The following is a 17,354-nucleotide window of genomic DNA, read 5'->3' as shown; positions in this document are numbered from 1 at the left end:
TACTCTGTAAAGTAATTCCTGTCTAAAATGACTCAGGTTCCACTTCATTTTTTGCAGTCTTTTCTGCAGTGTTAAGGAATAAACAAATATTTGTGCATTTGTATTTATGACTCACAGTTTGTCCTTACTGACTTATCTGTCTGAAGGTAATTATAAATAAACATGACATTGCACACGTCAGAGCAAATAGCAGTTTTGCAAGGATGTGCTGGATAGCTGTAAATACATTAATTCTAGCAGAGGTGCATTTAATATTACTGAAGAAAAATAATGTAGGTTCCAGTTTTGATTTATGAAAGCCTAACCCCAAAGTAAATGAAATATTTTGACACATTATTCTAATATAAAGTTTTAAATGGAATAACAATTTATGTGAGTGTTACCATGTTTTGTGGATATCAGTTACACCTGACTTGGAATTAAAAAAAAAAACAAAAAAAAAACTTAGAAATTACCTGGAATTGAAGGATTTTATGTTCTTGTATTTTGTAATATAACATAAATGCAAGAATATTCACCACTCTTACCGACTCAGGGTATATGAACTAAAATGCTGATGCTCTCACCTGCTATAGCTAGGTCACCTTGAACTATTGAAATTGAAAACTATGAGACTTCAAAACATGAAAGATATGTACTTCAAGGAGCATGTTTGTTTCCTAGGAGTTTCTGTACATTGTTTATTCCAAATATTCTGTTGTCTATAGTGTGGAATATATGCACAAGAAATGCCTGAAGAAATTCTGCAGGAACTACAAAAGCCTTCCATCATCTGTGCTTTTTTTTTTTTTTTTTTTTTTTAAAACCATAAACCTAAGTGTTTGTACAATATAGAGAAGTAATAATGATTAAAAACAAATGGTAGCTTCTGTTTGTGTTCAGGGTTCAGTACCTATCCTTTTCTGCAGGCGTGAATTCTAACCATAACAGAGTTTTCGTGACATGTCATTGTGGGCAGCATAAAGCACTTGAAGCTACCCATCTAATGAAAGTCAAAACACATCAAACCTCCACAGTTGCTACAAAGGGAAGGGGCTTTATGTACTCCCAAGTGATGGCTTGCACATCTCAATTCTAATTCCAAGTTGAGAGTTTAAAATTACTTTCTGGACCCAAAAGGCTGGAATTATCATAGAATTATTTTTCTGTGCCATGTCATATACACTTGCTGGCAATGTCTTAAGCTACCCTACAATTAAAAACAAACAAACAAAAACAAGCCAAAAAAGCTCGTTCCTGCCACATGAATATGAAACATTTAATGGTAAGTCTAACTTCTTTTCCAATTGGGAGAAAATCAAATTAAAACTAAGTAAGATTTTCCCTGTATCATTTGTATCATTGTACAGAGTGGCTTAAGAGGAAGAAATGCAAACATCAAAACATCAGGCAACCTTATTATCTTACTACCTTTCTACTTCTTACAGACCCGAATGCCTTGGGTGTTATTTTTGAAAGGCAGTGGTACATCATAATAAAGATAAACTTCCCAAAATAATAAACTTGGGGGAACTTAATAGCCAACAGTGAAGGGATTCAGGCATTCACAGACATGAGAGATGGGTTAAATGAGGACTAGCCATCTCCTGAGGAAGCATCTTGTCTATTGAACAAAAGGTGATATATACTTGGGGGAATTCAAGCTCTGTCTTGTTCCTCAAATTCTTTTTGCAAAAATGTGATTACAGTGTAGATGTTATGCAAAAAGATCAGTGTTTTTCTGTGTGAAAATATTTTGTAGAAAAGTGGATTCTCCAATATTTACTCTTTACTTCAAGTGCTAAGCTGTGATTAAATTTAGAACTGTTTTAAGTAAAAGGTTTGTGCTGTGATTGGATAAATGTGATAAGCTGATTTCCTTCGTTGCATTAGAATGCAAATATATGCATAGGTATTGGGATTAAAATTTGTTTTTGCATTTTGGGAAACATTCATAAAAGACTTGCAAGAGAGCTGAAGGTAAAATCTGTAAAACATGATTGCTCTATGGGCTTAAGGTGTTCATTAGGGGGACTGGTCTGTTTTTTTTTAGAAAAATAAATACATATAATAATATATGATGAAACAGAAACTGTTGTCTGTAATTGGCTATTTTTAATTAAAAAAATATTTTTTTCCAGTAAAATAACAGGAGCAGCTGGCATGGCAAATTCTTTACGCTGAAGTTGTAAGAGAAGTGAAGCTTTTGAGATTTGTGATTTAAAAAAATAATACATATATATTTAGTGGGCAGCAGTGGGAAGGGCAAAATTGGAAAAGCTACCTATTCTGTCAGTTACCAAGTAATACTGGCACATTTAAAGCCTGTATTTTCTATAAAAACTACTAGTGTGTTTAACAGTGATGTCCTTCCTCTTGCAAAGAGCATTGCCATGGTTTTATGGAAGGGTTAAGATTGGTGTTATTTGATGGGGTTCCTGCTTGCTTCTAGTAATAAACTTGTGTGCTGCTATTTAATGTTTACTTTTTTTTTATTGTGTTAAATAGCAAGTGATGGACCCAGTTACTACTGGACCCATAATAAATATAGTGTGTATGCCAGATTTATGTTGTTCAAGCTGTGTGGAATAAACTGCAGTTCTTTATTTAATTTCTTGAGAATCACTGGACAGGTGGAATCTGTAGCATGTATCTATGCATTTTAAAGAAATAGGGGTGTTTAAGATCTACTCTCTATGGTTGAGAGTTAGTGATGATCTCCAATGTTTGTGTTTCAGGAACCAGTGAAAAAGCGTTGATTCTTATGATCACTTGATCAAGTTTCAGAAACACAAATGCTTTCTTAGCAAAAGTTTTCCTAGCCAGACCTTTCTCTTAAATTTGAGTGAGGCATGTAAGCACAATTCTGCCAAGACTCTTTATTTCTGCTATATTTATATATTCTGTTAAATAAATGATTCTGTATCAGGAAATCTTTTTAAACACAACAGAAAAGCAAAAAGTTGCTTACAAATGCACTTTGTCAGCTTCTTTTGGAATTTCTTTTGGGGGTTCCTGTGTTTTTTCATGTTGACAGGTTCCCATTTTGTCTTCTCTGACCACCTTTATGCTCAGCATTAATTCTCTTTTTTTCTGTCACCTCTTACTGAAAGAACTGGGGTGTAACTGGTGTTACTGCAGGGTGAAGGGACAAAGCATTGGCTACTCCCACACCTGGGAAGTTTCATGTGGCAGGTTAGGTGATGGGTAACCATGATTTCTTAGCTTATGTCAATTGTTTTGGGAACTACGGCTTATTTTTTTCCCTTAAGTATAGAGAGATTTGGTAGTGGTGGTGTTTGTTGTTTTTTGGGGTTTTTTTTTGTTTGGTTTTTTTTTTGTGTGTGTGTGTGAAACATTTCACTATCCCTGAATCTGAAAACTGCTATACTTCCATACTCTAAAAAAGCTGCTTGAGACACTAGTTTGAAATTTATCTAGCTTTTCACTTTTCCCTGCCATTGCAAAAGTTATTTGAAGTAATGATGATAAATATTTGAAAGTAATTGGGTGTAATAAATAAGGAAGTGTTCTTAAGTTTAAAATTTAACAGCATGATCTTTGTAATAACTTAATTTTTTTGAAATACAATCTCAGAGATTTTTAATGCTATTGGAAAGGTACTGTCACAAGGAACAATCCTGTGAACATTTGTGCCTTTTTGTAGAATCATATCCTCTTCTCCTCTCCAAAGTGCCCAACAGTTGTTGACTGGGGTGTATTTTATCCTTAGTTTGAGGCATGCTTTCATTTTGACTTTTTTTTCAGAATTTCACTAAAAAAACTCAGGAGAAAATGACTCAGATTTCTTGGAATAGGTTCAACATTGATTTCAACAACTGTAGATGGCACCATCTTGTTTTCTGAACTGATACTTGTTTTGCATTTCATGCATCCCTGGCTGCTGTGTGTTTGCTATAACTGTTAACTAATTTTGTCACAGAAGTGGTACCCATCTTGGAGTAGAGCAAAGCATCTGTGAAGTCTTCTGCTGATCAGGGTGTTTTGAGGAGAAAGTCTGCCTCTGGAGGAGGGAGAAGTCTTTAAGGACTTCTTTCTTTTCTGTGTCTCAGAGTAAAATCTTGGCTCTTACTAGATTAGGATGCAGGAAATGAAAAGCATGTTGAAATAACCAAGTTGTCATTCTTGCTCTCTAGGGCATGTGGGATTGTGTGTGTTTTGCATACAGTTCTAACAGATGTAGCTGAATGGCATCAGCAGTAGAATTACAGGTTTTTTTTCCCTAGAAGAAGCTAAGCTAGCTGACTCAATGACATGTTATATTTCCATAAGAATGTGTTTTAAATAAATAAAATCATATTCTGTAGGTGTGCAAGTGAAAAGACTAGTATAGCTCCAACTGTTATATAGTGAGAAGGTGTAGATCAAGATTAGGGTTCCTCAAAGATCTCTTCAGGTGTGAAGTGAGTTATGTCTGCACATTTGCCTCCTTTTGGGAATTTAAGAGTGAATTGCTTCTGTGATCTAAGTTACCTCTACATGGAGCATGATAAACTTATTTTCTGTGAAAGTGGAATGTTTAATGCTTGTTATTGGTATGAATTTTGCATACACTAATGCAGCTTGCTTAATATGCTTTCAGGTTGCCTCTTCTCTTTTTTGTGTAAAAGAGATCTTACTGGAATCCCACTCCAAATATTCGGTTACTATTGAGACTTTAATAGGAATATCTTAAATAATTGAAATACTGCAAAAAATCAGTATGATTTGTTCAGTAATCTTTCTATTGAATGAGAAATAAGACAATAGATGCATGAAATTACTCTTACTAAACAAACTACTTTTATATATGGTGTAGTTGATGAATTGTGCCATGTTTGTAATGCAGTAGTTTTTAATGCACGTATGCATTATCTTGTGGTGTGTTATTTTTGTTTTCAAAAATTAGAGGCTGCAATAAAATACTAAACTTGTTAGTGGGCCAGGTTCTTTGCTGGTTTGGGGAGCTCTGAATAGAGAAGTAGAAAGCTCTTAACATTCAGAAAAATACTCATTTCTTTCCTTGTCCCACTACAACAATTAACTTGTGAAGAGACTGGAGAAGTAAAAGAATCAGTGGTGAATAATAAATTCTTCTTTCCCTAGCCTCTCTAACATCTACTTATAGCAACTACATCAGTGCTTAGAAGACAGCAATTTGTTTCACTTCCTTATGTTGTACCTTGCTTTTCATCAGGCTTTGGAGAATGTAGGTAGCTTCTGCATTCTGGTACTGAAGTTCTCTCTAATGCAATTTTTGAACTAATTTTTGATGATCAGGTTTTGTGGTTACCACATTCATTTGCTTAAGCAGGCTTTCTCCTGGAAAGCTTATAAATATTATTGTATGTTAGGAATATTTATGATCCGCATCCTCCTTTAAGAGGATGAAGACCAATTGCTTTGCTGACATAATAATTTATTCTTCTGTCTTTGTGACTCTGATGTATAATGAAATAATCACTAACCAGCAAGAGTATAAGCAATATTAATTTGATATTTAATGTTTTTGTGGTAGTCGTATCTTTTCACTCATTATCCTGGCATACTGTGTTCAGCTGGTGTTCATATTGTTTCTTCTAAAGCTGTGGTGATTTTGGTGGCTTGTTAAGTTTTTCTTCATACAAACTATTTTTAGTTACAGTTCTGAGCTGCTTCTCTGGGTGCAGGTTGAGTGCCAGTCATTCAAATTCATATATTTTTTTTAATTCTGTGCACTCCTGATTTATATGAAATCTGTTTTCTAATACATATTAATTTATTTTTGTTAGGCTCAAGGCTTTTGTTGTTAACTTTATTAGCAAAAGTTACAAATTAGTATAGTTCTATTTTGGATATAACGTCTAGGTTTTTTAAAACAATAAACCTGGAATTTGCATGTGTTTTAACTTGTTTGTTTCCCTCTGAATTATCTACTGAGAGAGATAATCCTTGCATAAAGAGCCATCAGTGCTGTGTATTTTGACTAAAGCTGATGGAGACATTGCTATTGTTTAGCTGCTACATTCTGCAAAGAGCTTTCGTATTTTGGTAAGGATATAAAAAGTTTGTTTTGGTTCATTGTTTTGTCTCTGATATACTTTTTACATGGATGAATTGCTGCATTTGTTGGTTTCTTTGTTTCTCTCTGTAAAATGAGAGGTTTGCACCAAGGTAAGAAGACAAATAGAATGTTCTGAACTGTCATCATATGGGCCAAATGCAATCGTGCTTGCTGTTATCAGTCTTGCAGTAGAGAAAATCAAATACTGAAAATATTCCAAATGTAACTTCTGCAGTGTACTCTTGCTAGGACCAGCATTAAGGTTGTTGTTCTTATTCACCTTCTTTTCCCCATTGAGATTAATGTACTAAAGCAGTATGTTATCAGAAGCTGGTTGGTACTTGTGCACGTGGAAGGCTTTCTCATACTCCCTTTGACCAAACAGAAAAGATCACCTGCAGCAGTGTTCCAGCTACTTAGTTCTAATGGAAGAATCTGTTAATGACTTAATGCTGTTCTGCTTCACAAATGAAAATTGCAAGCAAGTGTTGATCTTGTCCAAAAAGCCAGTGCTTTGCTGAGGAATGGAATGTGATTTGTTCTAATCAAATACTAAGTGATCTTTCATTAGTTTTCTTGCAGGATAACATAAGGTGGTCTATCTTAAGTACGCTAGCCTAGAAACAATGTTAATTTTTGAAGTGTTGGATGTAGAAGGAAAAAACAAAAACAATAAAACAACACACTCTGGGTGTGAATGAGAATATGAAGAATATGGAGAAATTCGAACTACCTTTAGTGTCAATGGCTGATTTCAGTTGAAGACAAGCATCCGTTCTCATTCTGCCTGAACTTCTCTGCAAATTTCAGCAATGACATGGATGATTGGAAAGTTGAACTACAGTCCTCTGACTGTTTTAGACTTGCATATGAAGGTCTACAGAGATGTCTTCTCTCCAACAGATTGAATGAGTTTGTAATATTGATAGAAACTGTGGATTCATTCTTAACATCTCTGCCTTCTTCCTCGCCCCAAAGAACAGGAGTTTAACACAGTACAGATAAAGAATATACTGCATTGTTTTTAGGATAGTTCATGTGAATGAAATGCCACACTTGATTTTTATAAGAAAATCGGATTATCTTGATCTCCTCTCTAAAGGGTAAAGTATCATTGAATCTCAATTGAAAGTGTTGATAAACAGGGCGCAGAATATGGGCTTTCTTTGTTGATTATTGTGTGCTGTACTTCAAGGCAGTGCTCAAGTTATGCTTTCAAATCATACTTATCTTGGAGGCTGAGTTCTTTTGTCCCATCTTCAGGCTATTTTTACTTCCCAGGGTAATACCTGAACATGGAATAAATGCTTCATCTTGCATACACTTGACATTGTTCACTCACACTGTTTTACCTGTAGCACTTTATTTTGTGGAAAGCATCTAATGCTAATTAAAGAGTAGCTTGAACATGCATTTCAGAAAAAAGAAAAACAACCAACAGCTTCTTTAGAGAAGAGGGTGGAAGTCAATCTCTATCAGATATAGAAGAGATTCTCTAAGTGGAATTCTAGATGGCCTGTGAGGTTTTTGTCATGTTACATTGTCTGAATTTGGGTGGGGATGTCCTTGATATTCAAAAATATTTTGATAGTGTTATTGCTGCCTGTATGTGTGATCTCCTTAGATCTGCTGCTGTTTCTACCATTTTTTCCATATAGTTTTGCGATGACCGGAGAGATTATTGTGAAAGAACATATTCATATGTTTTACATGGGTGAACACAGCTTTCTATAGCTGTATATTGTATGTACTTCAGATAACAGTCAAATGTTATGGAGCTATTCAGGTCCCCACAAACTTAAAATTACTCCTGTTTTGGCCCATTGCAGTGTTTTTTAATGAACTTCTCCAAGATGCAGAATTTCAAAGAAGCTAAAGCTGCCCACTACCCAGGAAAATAATCTAAGCTTTACCATAAAGGATTGTGGTTTGATAGGAGAAAATGGGATGACCTTTTCTTCCTCTCCCCTGATGGACCATACTATAATGTTTTTGCTACAGATGCAGACCTGTGGCACAGATCCCTGCTGTTGTATTGTGCACTGTGAGTGTCTTAAAGGCTACAACTGTAGCCTTTAAAAGTATACATATGTATAACTCTATTCTTCAGCAAAATGTTTTTCTCTTACATGTTTTTGTGGGCTGAATGTAAATAGTCTTCTCGAAGACTTGTGACAGTACAAGAAGAAGTGGCCTCAAGTTGTGCCGGGGAGGTTCAGGTTGGATGTCATGAAGAATTTCTTCTCAGAAAGAGTGGTGATGTATTGAAACAGGCTGCCAAGGGGTGTGATGGAGTCACTGTCCCTGGAGATGTTTAGGAAAAGGTGTAGTACTTAGGGACACAGTTTAGTGAACAATATTGGTTGTGGGTGGATGGTTGGACTAGATGGTCTTAGAGGTCTTTTCCAACCTTAATAATTCTATGATAGCTAAACTTTGTGTGTACATCACCTAGAAAAATACAGTGTAACAAACTACTAGATTATCTCAACAGCATTATTTTTCATGTTGTAAGATGCTTCTCTAGCTGCCTCATATTCAAAGCCTAAAAAGCTTTGTTTGCATACTGTATGTTTTATTCCTTCATTTTTTGCTGTGTTTTATTCCTTTGCTATTTTTAAAATTATAGTTTAGGATGGTAAAATATAATTCTCCTAAAGTACTTTGTTACTATTTATATGCATTTTAACAAATGCACTCTGAAAAGCCCACTGAAAATCTGAAGAGAAACAGAGCTAATACTGGTATTAAAAATCTGATGGTAAGTATGTATAACAACATAAATTTAGTATCATTCCACCTGATATGTGGTACTAGTGATAGAGGTTTATGATGGGTAAAAGAGAATTGATTTGGGATTTGAATTGATCGAGTACTTTGCTATAGCAGAAAGTATGATTTCCTTTGAATGTGTGTCTTGTTGGGAAGAAATCTGGTGGATGGAGTACAAGTCTAGACTTCTGTTTTTCTGCCTTTAGACACCTTTCAAGAAAATCATTTAATTTAACACTGTATTTTATTTTGAAGTAACTTTCTTTTCCTTTAGCCATTTGTTTATTCCTTATTAAAAGGCAATCTATTTAAAAGCTTGAAATGCAATCCGTCTTCATCAGTAAGCTTTTTCCTGTGACTCTCTGCCAGCATCATTAAGTGACATTAACATCATTCTACTTAAAACAAGCTTCCAGAACAACTGAAAATGGATGCAGAAGATATTTTGCTTAGTGCAAGTAGTCTGTAAATGTCTGTAACCTGTTCTATCTGAAAAAGCTTGTTTTTGCTTGTGGCTTATATCTTCCCATAAATTAGCATATAGTTGTTGAGAAGATGTGCATGTTGTTAAACAGAAGCCCACGTCAGGGCCATTCCTTGTAGGATAATCAATAATTGCAAGCACCATGCAAATTGCCTGCTGCCTTCCCTTGTATCTGTGATAATCGCTGATGATGCAGACACTGAGTCCATTTATTGTGCAGCTGGAGCTAGGAGCAGTGCATTAGAAACCTGGATTGAGAAACAGGGAAGCTTCACCCTGTTCTCTAGTTGAGGCTTACATATGAAGTGAAGGAAGAGGGTTTAAAAAGTGTAGGTGGACACAAAGATACCTGCTTGTATATGTACCTTGGTTCAGTGATGTAAAATAATTGGAGAAGCACCATTGGGATTTCTGATTATTGTGCTGTGCTTCCAACAATCTTACAAGTCTCATTATTTCATGACAACGCGTGGTGAGAATTGCTGGATGTTCCTCTATTTTGCTCAGGCTGAACAGATTGTGGGGAAACAGGCCTGTTGTCAGGCACAGAAAAATCAAAATAGCAACAGAGTTTGGTTCTCAATCTTTGTTGCTTCTGAGCCTTCTGATCTACTGACTAACCTACAGATGTTTTCCCAGTTAGATTAGTTTGGTACATGTCTGCTTACCTTTTCACTCTACATACATCTACTACTTAATTTAAAAGGAAAATTGTACTTGTAAACTATCCTTAATGCCTTTCATGCATTTCTAAGCTTTTTAGCAGAACAAGTTATTATATTGTCAAGACCTGTATTCCAAGAACCTGTATTCCTTGTTTGTGTAGCCTCTGTTTCCTTGAATTACTGCCTTGAAATTGTTTAGTTTGTCATTTACTTGAGCTTGTTCTGAAGCAGCTATAAAATGTATCTGATCACCTCCATCATCTTTTTTCTATATGAATTCTGCATGGGTTAGTTCTTCCCACTAGTTACAATGACTGACCCTTGATGTCAGATATTATTCCAGTGTTTTAAAAAGTCATATAGAATAAAAATTATGAAGAGGTACTTATCAACCAAGACTCAAGTGAAGACTTAAAATGTGTGCTTAATGGAGAACACTTAATGTTTTGGTAGGTTAGACGAGTTCCAGGTTCCAGTGGTCACCTCCATAAAACAGAAGATGGAGACTGGGAGTGGAGTGATGATGAAATGGATGAAAAGAGTGAAGAAGGAAAAGCTGCTGTTTCTCAGGAGAAGGTAACTTTTAATTTGCATCAAGACAGTTACAGTTTGCAAGATATTCTGTCTTAATTGTTAGTATTTCTGGATCTTTAATGCATAAAACTCATGTTTCACTGCATTTATTTTCTAGTCACGAAGAGTAAAAGAAGAGGAGAACACAGAGGTAAAAATGTATCTTTCAGGTGTTTTTTTTTTCTTCCAAGTGTTTGAGGGAAGGGATTTCTTTCAATTTTTTCTCATTAAAAATGTGAAATGGAAAGCGTTGGTTTGATTCTGCAGTCTTGTATGGCAAGTACTTATGAGGACAGAGCTTTGTGCAGCTGGGCCTGTAGAAATTAATTTGAGTACATATTGAATAAAATGGATAGGAAATTCAAAGTGATGTTACTTTCCTGCCCAAGAGAACTGGTTAAGATAAGTAATTTGGCTACTTTTAATGAATCTTCCCAACTGGATCACACTATAATTGCTGCCTTTTGTCAGGGTGATAATGGCTCTTCTGGAGTAGCTGAAAGATCTCCAAATAATTTTTCATTGTCAGGATATGTATCACAGTGTGTGACTTGTAATTAAAATTCTTGATGCCATATGAAGTAAAACAGCTCAGTAGTATGGCATAGTGGATTAATTCAGAGTAATAAAACTCCATGCTGAGAGCATAAGAAGCATCAGTGCTGTAAATAATGGCTTAATAAGCTGATTGGCTTACAGCAAAAGTGATCTTCTATCTTAAAGTGCCTGTTCCGTGGGTGGATGATGCTTGCCAATTCACCTGCAATTTTAGAGGCTCTGATCTTTTTTTTTTTTTTTTTTAATTGATGACACAGATATCTGCACAAAGTATAATGGTTTCCTGCTAGGTTTGGTCTTGCTAGCTGCTGTGATGACCCTGGTGTTTCAGTGTCAGGGCTTGTTTATGTACTGTTACAGTACCTGTAGAAGTTGCCAGTCAGGGCTGAGATGGTCTTGGGGCCCATGCTCTGTTCCTTGTGCTTTTGATTTTTTTCATAAAGCTTAGGGATTCTACCCTGGAATTCCTCAGCAGTTTCAAATCAGTATGTAGTGGACAGAGTAATACAGTGTGAGGTAGGAGTGATAGTGTGAAAGATATGTGTATGATTTCTCAGTGGAAGACATTCCCCAAGCTGTGAAGCCTGCTTTGATACACTGCTAGTTCTTAGCAAATGGATCATAATGAAGTCTTACATCTACCGAAAATAGTTATTCAGAGATAATGGCTATAGCAGCTTGTTACTCTTGCTGTTTGCAGATTATTTAACAGGTTACTGGAGTTTGATACAAAATGGATTAAAAGTCCTCCTGCTCAGTTCTTTAATATAGGCCTTTTAGTTTTAATCCAGGAGTTTTACTGCTATCAGCTATATTTAAGACTGTTGCTGAAAGTTTAAATGGTTTTTGAGAGGTAGGGGATGTGTGAAATATTCTGATGTTGGACTGTTAGTGTGGCATGTATTTCAGGATTTTTCTTTCTTTGGCATCCATGATAATGCTTTTTTTCCTCTTTTCTCTAATAGCCTCAGCCTGCTGTTAGCGATGAATATAGTGAAGTTCCATGTGCAGTGAATCTTGTCTTGAGATTAAGGTAAGAGATACTTCTATTTATTTTAACATTCCTTGTAAGGTGACTTTATTATTCTTGATTTCCATCATTACTTTCATAATATTAACATAAAATAAGTGTTAACCTCTTTAATCTCCCAGTATGGCCAATGTGAATAGTGTTTCTGTGACTAATTGCTGTCTTTTAATTGCTTACTGAAATAGGGTAAAATGAAAAGCAGAATATGAATGTGGCTTCAGGCTAAATGTACCCTTCATTAAGTATTTTCTTTCTTTTTCCCTTTTGCAATGCAGGATCACAGTGAGAGATTTTTAATGAGTTTCTTTCACACTTCAGCAGTCAGTCTCTGACAGAAATAAACCATAGCTGTATTACAAGTTGCCTACTCAGAACGTTTTTCACTGGCAAGTTTGATCAGCCACTGTAGAGAAATGACTGATATTTTAGAAAATGGATACAAACATGTTGTCTGACTTGACGTTGTCAAAATGAGGCACCTTTCATGAAAATCCATTTAAAGCTAAGAATTGATAATGCTTAATTATGCAGTTTAATTCTTGTGTAAGAAGTACATTTGTCTTGAGACACTTGATGGCTTTTTCTGTATTTATAGCTATATTCCTTAAATGGCTAACCTGGTTAAAAAACTTACTGTCACTTGCTTTAAAACTCATTTTCATTCTCTTTGTGTTGACAAGAAACTACAGTCTCTCACAGACATCCTAATATCTTGTGCAAGTAAATATTATTTTTATGCTAACAAAAGGACAGAAAGACGAGCAGAGAAATATTGATGAAACTCTGACCGGTATGTTACCAGGAAATAGTAGATCAGTGCACAGCAAGTGGCTTAAAAACAGTATCCTTAAAAACTGTTGATAATCACAAGAAATATCTGTGTAGAATGACAGCTAAGTTCTGATATCTATTATCTCCCCATTTTTTTGACTACTTTTTCAGTGACAGCTGCAAAAAATTGGCTGCCGAACGTTGTTTACTGCAGGGAGTAGTAATAAATTTTATTGTAGGGAGAGAAGACTTCAAGATTATTTGGAACCTGTTTACTTGTCCCATTTACATGGCAGCCCAGTTTATGCTATCAATATTCTTTTTCATCCTTCTGCAGAATATAGGTAGATGAAGCTATTTACAAAACAGACCGATTCACACTGCTGCATGGAAGTACCAGTGAGGTGTTGGGTATTTTTAAATTATGCTGGAACCTGTGGAGTGATAAGTTTCTGCCCAGTTACCTGCAGTGTTGGCATATCTAAAGGCCAAACATTTTAGCACAGTCAAATGCCAGAGATTGTGCTTCCTTTTTTTCTTTTTTATTTATTTTTTTCCTCCTGTAGCTTCTAAGCTACATAAACTAGAGTTTCCAAATATGCTACTTGTGTGCTAGGAACTGAAAAGTTTTCTTTAAACAAAACAGTGACACAAAGGAGATACCTTCTGGGGTTTGAGAGCACTTTTTTTTTTTTTTTTTGAGGGAAAAAAGAAGAAAAATCTGAGGCATAATTTTGCAGAGTGCATTTTTGCTGCTTTAGGCTGACCTATATTCTGGAGCGTATGTTTTGCAGTGTGCATTCCTGGCCCCATGTGAGCTCTGGCCATGTCCTCCCTCAGTGGTACAACTTGGGCTGAATGACACATACTTGCAGTGTTTATCTGGATTTCCTTCTGATGGATACCTGAACATATGAGCAGGATCACAGTTGGCATTTGATGTATGGTGGGAGGGTGGCGGTATATCTGGTTAAAAGCTTTGTCGTATTTGACCTTAAAGTAGGTACATTAATAGTGGTCCTGGCCTGGCAGTGAGCGTTGTACTTAAGTAGAGCACTCTGAGATTTTTGGGGTAGGTATGTCTGCAGTGGGCTAACTTAGGAAATTATGTACAGAGAAAGTTCTAGAAAAATTGATTGTTATAACAGAATGGTGGGCATGGGATTAGGATTCGTCCTTCTCAGCCCTGAAGAGTCCCGGTATATGAATCTTAACACACTGCTAATTAAATGCCAATGGGGAACTGAGGCTGGCATCCCGGTGACATTATTGACAAACTTGTGTCACTCCAGATAATGTAAATGACAAGCTTCAGAGACAGCGTTTTCAGAATACAGCAGGGTTTAGCATCGTTAGTGCTTGAGCTATAACTGTAAAGGTTTCCACTAATTGAACTGTTGTTTTGTTATTTATTTTTTGTTATTGCAAGGGTAACTGGAGGTGTTCCTTCATTAAAAAATAAGCAGCAAAGCCTTGGGAAATGAACTCTCTGTTATGTAACGTATAACTTGGAGGCCCTCGGTTATGATCTGTCAGTCCTGGATTAATCTCTTTTTGCATTCCAGCTATCTTGAATTCACAACTATTGCAGGGTGAATGAATTTACGTTTATGGGAGCTGTATACGGGGGAAGATACTGTGGCCCCTAGATGGTATTCTCTGTTACAGTTACTGAGCAACTTTTTTTTGATTGTCTAAAAGCAAAGTGCTGCCTGTTTTGGCATTTGGTAGTTGATAAAATGGGTTGCTGGCTTGCTTTGTGTCACACAGCATTCTCTCAGGATTGTAATGCAGTAAATAACTAATATGCTCATAGGGATTTCTGCATTTATCCACCTCCAGTTCAGACTTTAAACTGTTCTGTTGATGCCTTTTTGGTGAATTGATCATTAAGTCATATAGCTGGTGGAGACTTGAGCACATCAGAGGACTTTTATGGGATTTGTTAAAATGAACCGTAAGTTGTGAAACATGTTATGAAGCAAATTAGCTACTGTACATGGATAGAAACAATTTCCTGTGATGCTTCATCTACTACTATTATATAGCTTTTTAAGTATGCCTTGATATTCAGATAAACATTGTGGAGATGAGTCTCCAGATTTGGCATCTAAAAACTCAGTATATCATCTGAAATGTTGGAAGCTTTTTCTTTTAAAATAATTTGCTTGAGGCAATAACGTTATATGAACTGCCTCAGCTTGATGGCTTCAGAGTACTGGTTTAAGATGCTTTGAATTACAGTTTAAAAAAAAAAAAAGTACTGATACAGGTAAAAACGTGAATACCAGTTAAATACAAGGCAAATGATGTGACTGGTGGTGGAGGAGATGTGAAGAGGACAGGGATTAAATGGCGAGAGAAGGTTCAAGGCTTCATCTCAACTCTGCTTTTCTTTTGTTTCCCTAAAGAGAGGCTAGGGTGACATTAGCAATAGGTGAGCATCTTGAATGTGAATGAGCTCCTCCTGTATGATGAGGGCTGGCTGGGCTAGGATGTGAGGGATAAGGCTTTCTTTTTTTTTTTTTCTAGGGTTCTTTGGCCTGGAAGGGCTGAGGGATGTTGGGGAAGTAAACTGATGGCATTTGTAGTGTTGCTGACTCCTTTTGGCTAGGGAGTTATCTTAGTTGGAGTGAGTTTGTGATGAAATACATTGTGACCATTTAGGGCCGTGTGGGAGAAGGAGCTGCTCCTCTTATTTTTTTTCTCTTTGGAAAGATGAGGAAATGTGAGGCCTGAAAAATCAAATGTTAGATGATGATACTACTATGGAAAAAAAATGCAAAACGATGTTTCAGTAAAAGTTAATAACATATACAGAAATTGAAAATGACCTTCCCAAAGGAGAAAAACTGGTGAAAGAATCAGTGCATTTCAGCAATTCTTTCACTGGATGATCAAGTTTTGACATATTTTCCAAAGCAGTAGAATTGGACTGAAATTGTGATTGAGTAGGAGATGCCAAATTAGCGCCATCAGCCTTTCTTTAGTGTAAATGTTGTGCTGTAGGTAAGAAGCACAATCTGAATCCTGACATACTTTTTAAAGAATCCCATAGTGCTGTTTGTAGGAGTGGTGGCATTTAACTCTGTTAGTCTGGGTAATTTCCAACTTGAATATCTGATTTTTCTACCCTTAGCTTATATTTAGTACCATTTCAATTTAGAAGGTATTTGTTTCAGAGAGGCTAACTTAGAGAAATATTCTCCCTTGTCAGAGCTCATGTGACATAATTGAATTTCAGGCACATGGTGACCAATTGTTGCTTGCATTGCTTGCATCTTCAGTTGGAGATGGCATTTTTTTTCCAATTTATTTTCTGTCTTTTCCAGTATTGTGTCCTGGAGTATTTTGCTCCAGAAGTGAAATTAGCAACAGTGTTTTTAAGTAATTCCAAGCAAAGCTTGTGAAAGAACTTTATCCTCATTTATTTAAGGGATTGTGTTTGAATTTTCTTATGCATTGAAGAAACTGGTTCTCATGTTTTGTCTGCTCTGTTGCCATGTGTATAACTGTGATCTGATCTACCTAAGCTGTGGTTATGTTGATATGTTGGTGCTTCTTTATCCTTTGCTTCACAGAGGAACAGGTGTTTGCTGTTGGGGAGGAATTAAATCTGCAGTCCAGGCTCTCTCTTGTGAGCCTGCATGTGTTCCATGTAATGTCTCAAACTGAAGGACCCTGGTTGGAGATCTGTACAGAGGCTGAAGGCTGTTTTCTGATGTGGCTGGGGAGAGATGGTAGAAAGGAGATATCACCACCCTTGAAATTTCCAGTCTAACCACCTGACTTGGGAAGGTCACTATCTGAGGATTTGACTATTTAGATTAATAACAGAGACATTTCACGTTAAATTAGGAGACTTGTTAATGGTTAATAGTTAAGAATTGCAAATTATCTGAAGCAATCTAAGATGGTTAAATTAGCTCATTTGACAGGAAGATAATTTACTGACTGTAATTTAGAATGTCCCAGGACCTAATTTAATACAGTTCCTGCGCACCAGATGAATTGAGCCAGAGGAAGAACAAAAGGGACAAATTGAAATTTTTTTTACTTGAAGCACTGGCAAATGGGATAGTTGAGTTATATTATCTCATATCTTACTTAAAATAGCATGTAGAGAAAATGCTAAGGCAGAATTACATGTAATGGCATTTTGATAGTTTGTGTTATTTACAGATGAAAGTCAGTATTTTAACAAAAATATTTCTTTGATGAAGTTGGTTTACTGCACTGTATAAATCTGCCTTCCTGTAAGTTTTGTAGTGCGAGTGGTTCTTATCAATTCTTGACTGTCAGGCCTAATCTCAGAAATTTCAGAGAGAAGCATCAAGGATAATCAGAAGCTTGGAGAGGAATAATTCTGTAGAAGCTGAAGGGAGGTATCAATATTTAGATAGAAAAATATATGATGTGTGGAACACAATGGCTCAAAACCTGAGAGATAGGACTGGTTATTCACTTTCTCAGTGTAGG

The 17,354-nt window shown here is 36.0% G+C and overlaps 1 protein-coding gene across 16 annotated transcripts in view; it reads left to right on the top strand.

The window, feature by feature from the left end:
• STK39 (serine/threonine kinase 39) overlaps positions 1-17,354 on the top strand; it is a 112,878-nt gene that overhangs the window by 67,298 nt on the left and 28,226 nt on the right. For 14 of the 16 annotated variants that reach the window (XR_014947937.1, XR_014947936.1, XR_014947940.1 and 11 more), the window contains 3 exons: positions 10,397-10,519; positions 10,635-10,667; positions 12,040-12,107. Coding sequence is in view for 10 of the 16 variants with exons in the window: in XM_085552430.1 (XP_085408556.1) it covers positions 10,397-10,519; positions 10,635-10,667; positions 12,040-12,107 (224 nt within the window). In the remaining 6 variants the exon portion in view is untranslated. Of the gene's footprint in view, positions 1-10,396; positions 10,520-10,634; positions 10,668-12,039; positions 12,108-17,354 lie in introns of those variants that run through there. The other 2 variants (XR_014947939.1, XR_014947938.1) reach the window with 2 other exon arrangements.

Source organism: Coturnix japonica, chromosome 7 (genome assembly GCF_054131305.1).
Source record: "Coturnix japonica strain WE chromosome 7, WE-NBRP24, whole genome shotgun sequence".
Taxonomy (NCBI): Eukaryota; Metazoa; Chordata; class Aves; order Galliformes; family Phasianidae; genus Coturnix; species Coturnix japonica.
The sequence above is the reverse complement of the archived record's forward strand: the minus strand, read 5'-3'. Positions and strand labels throughout refer to the sequence as shown.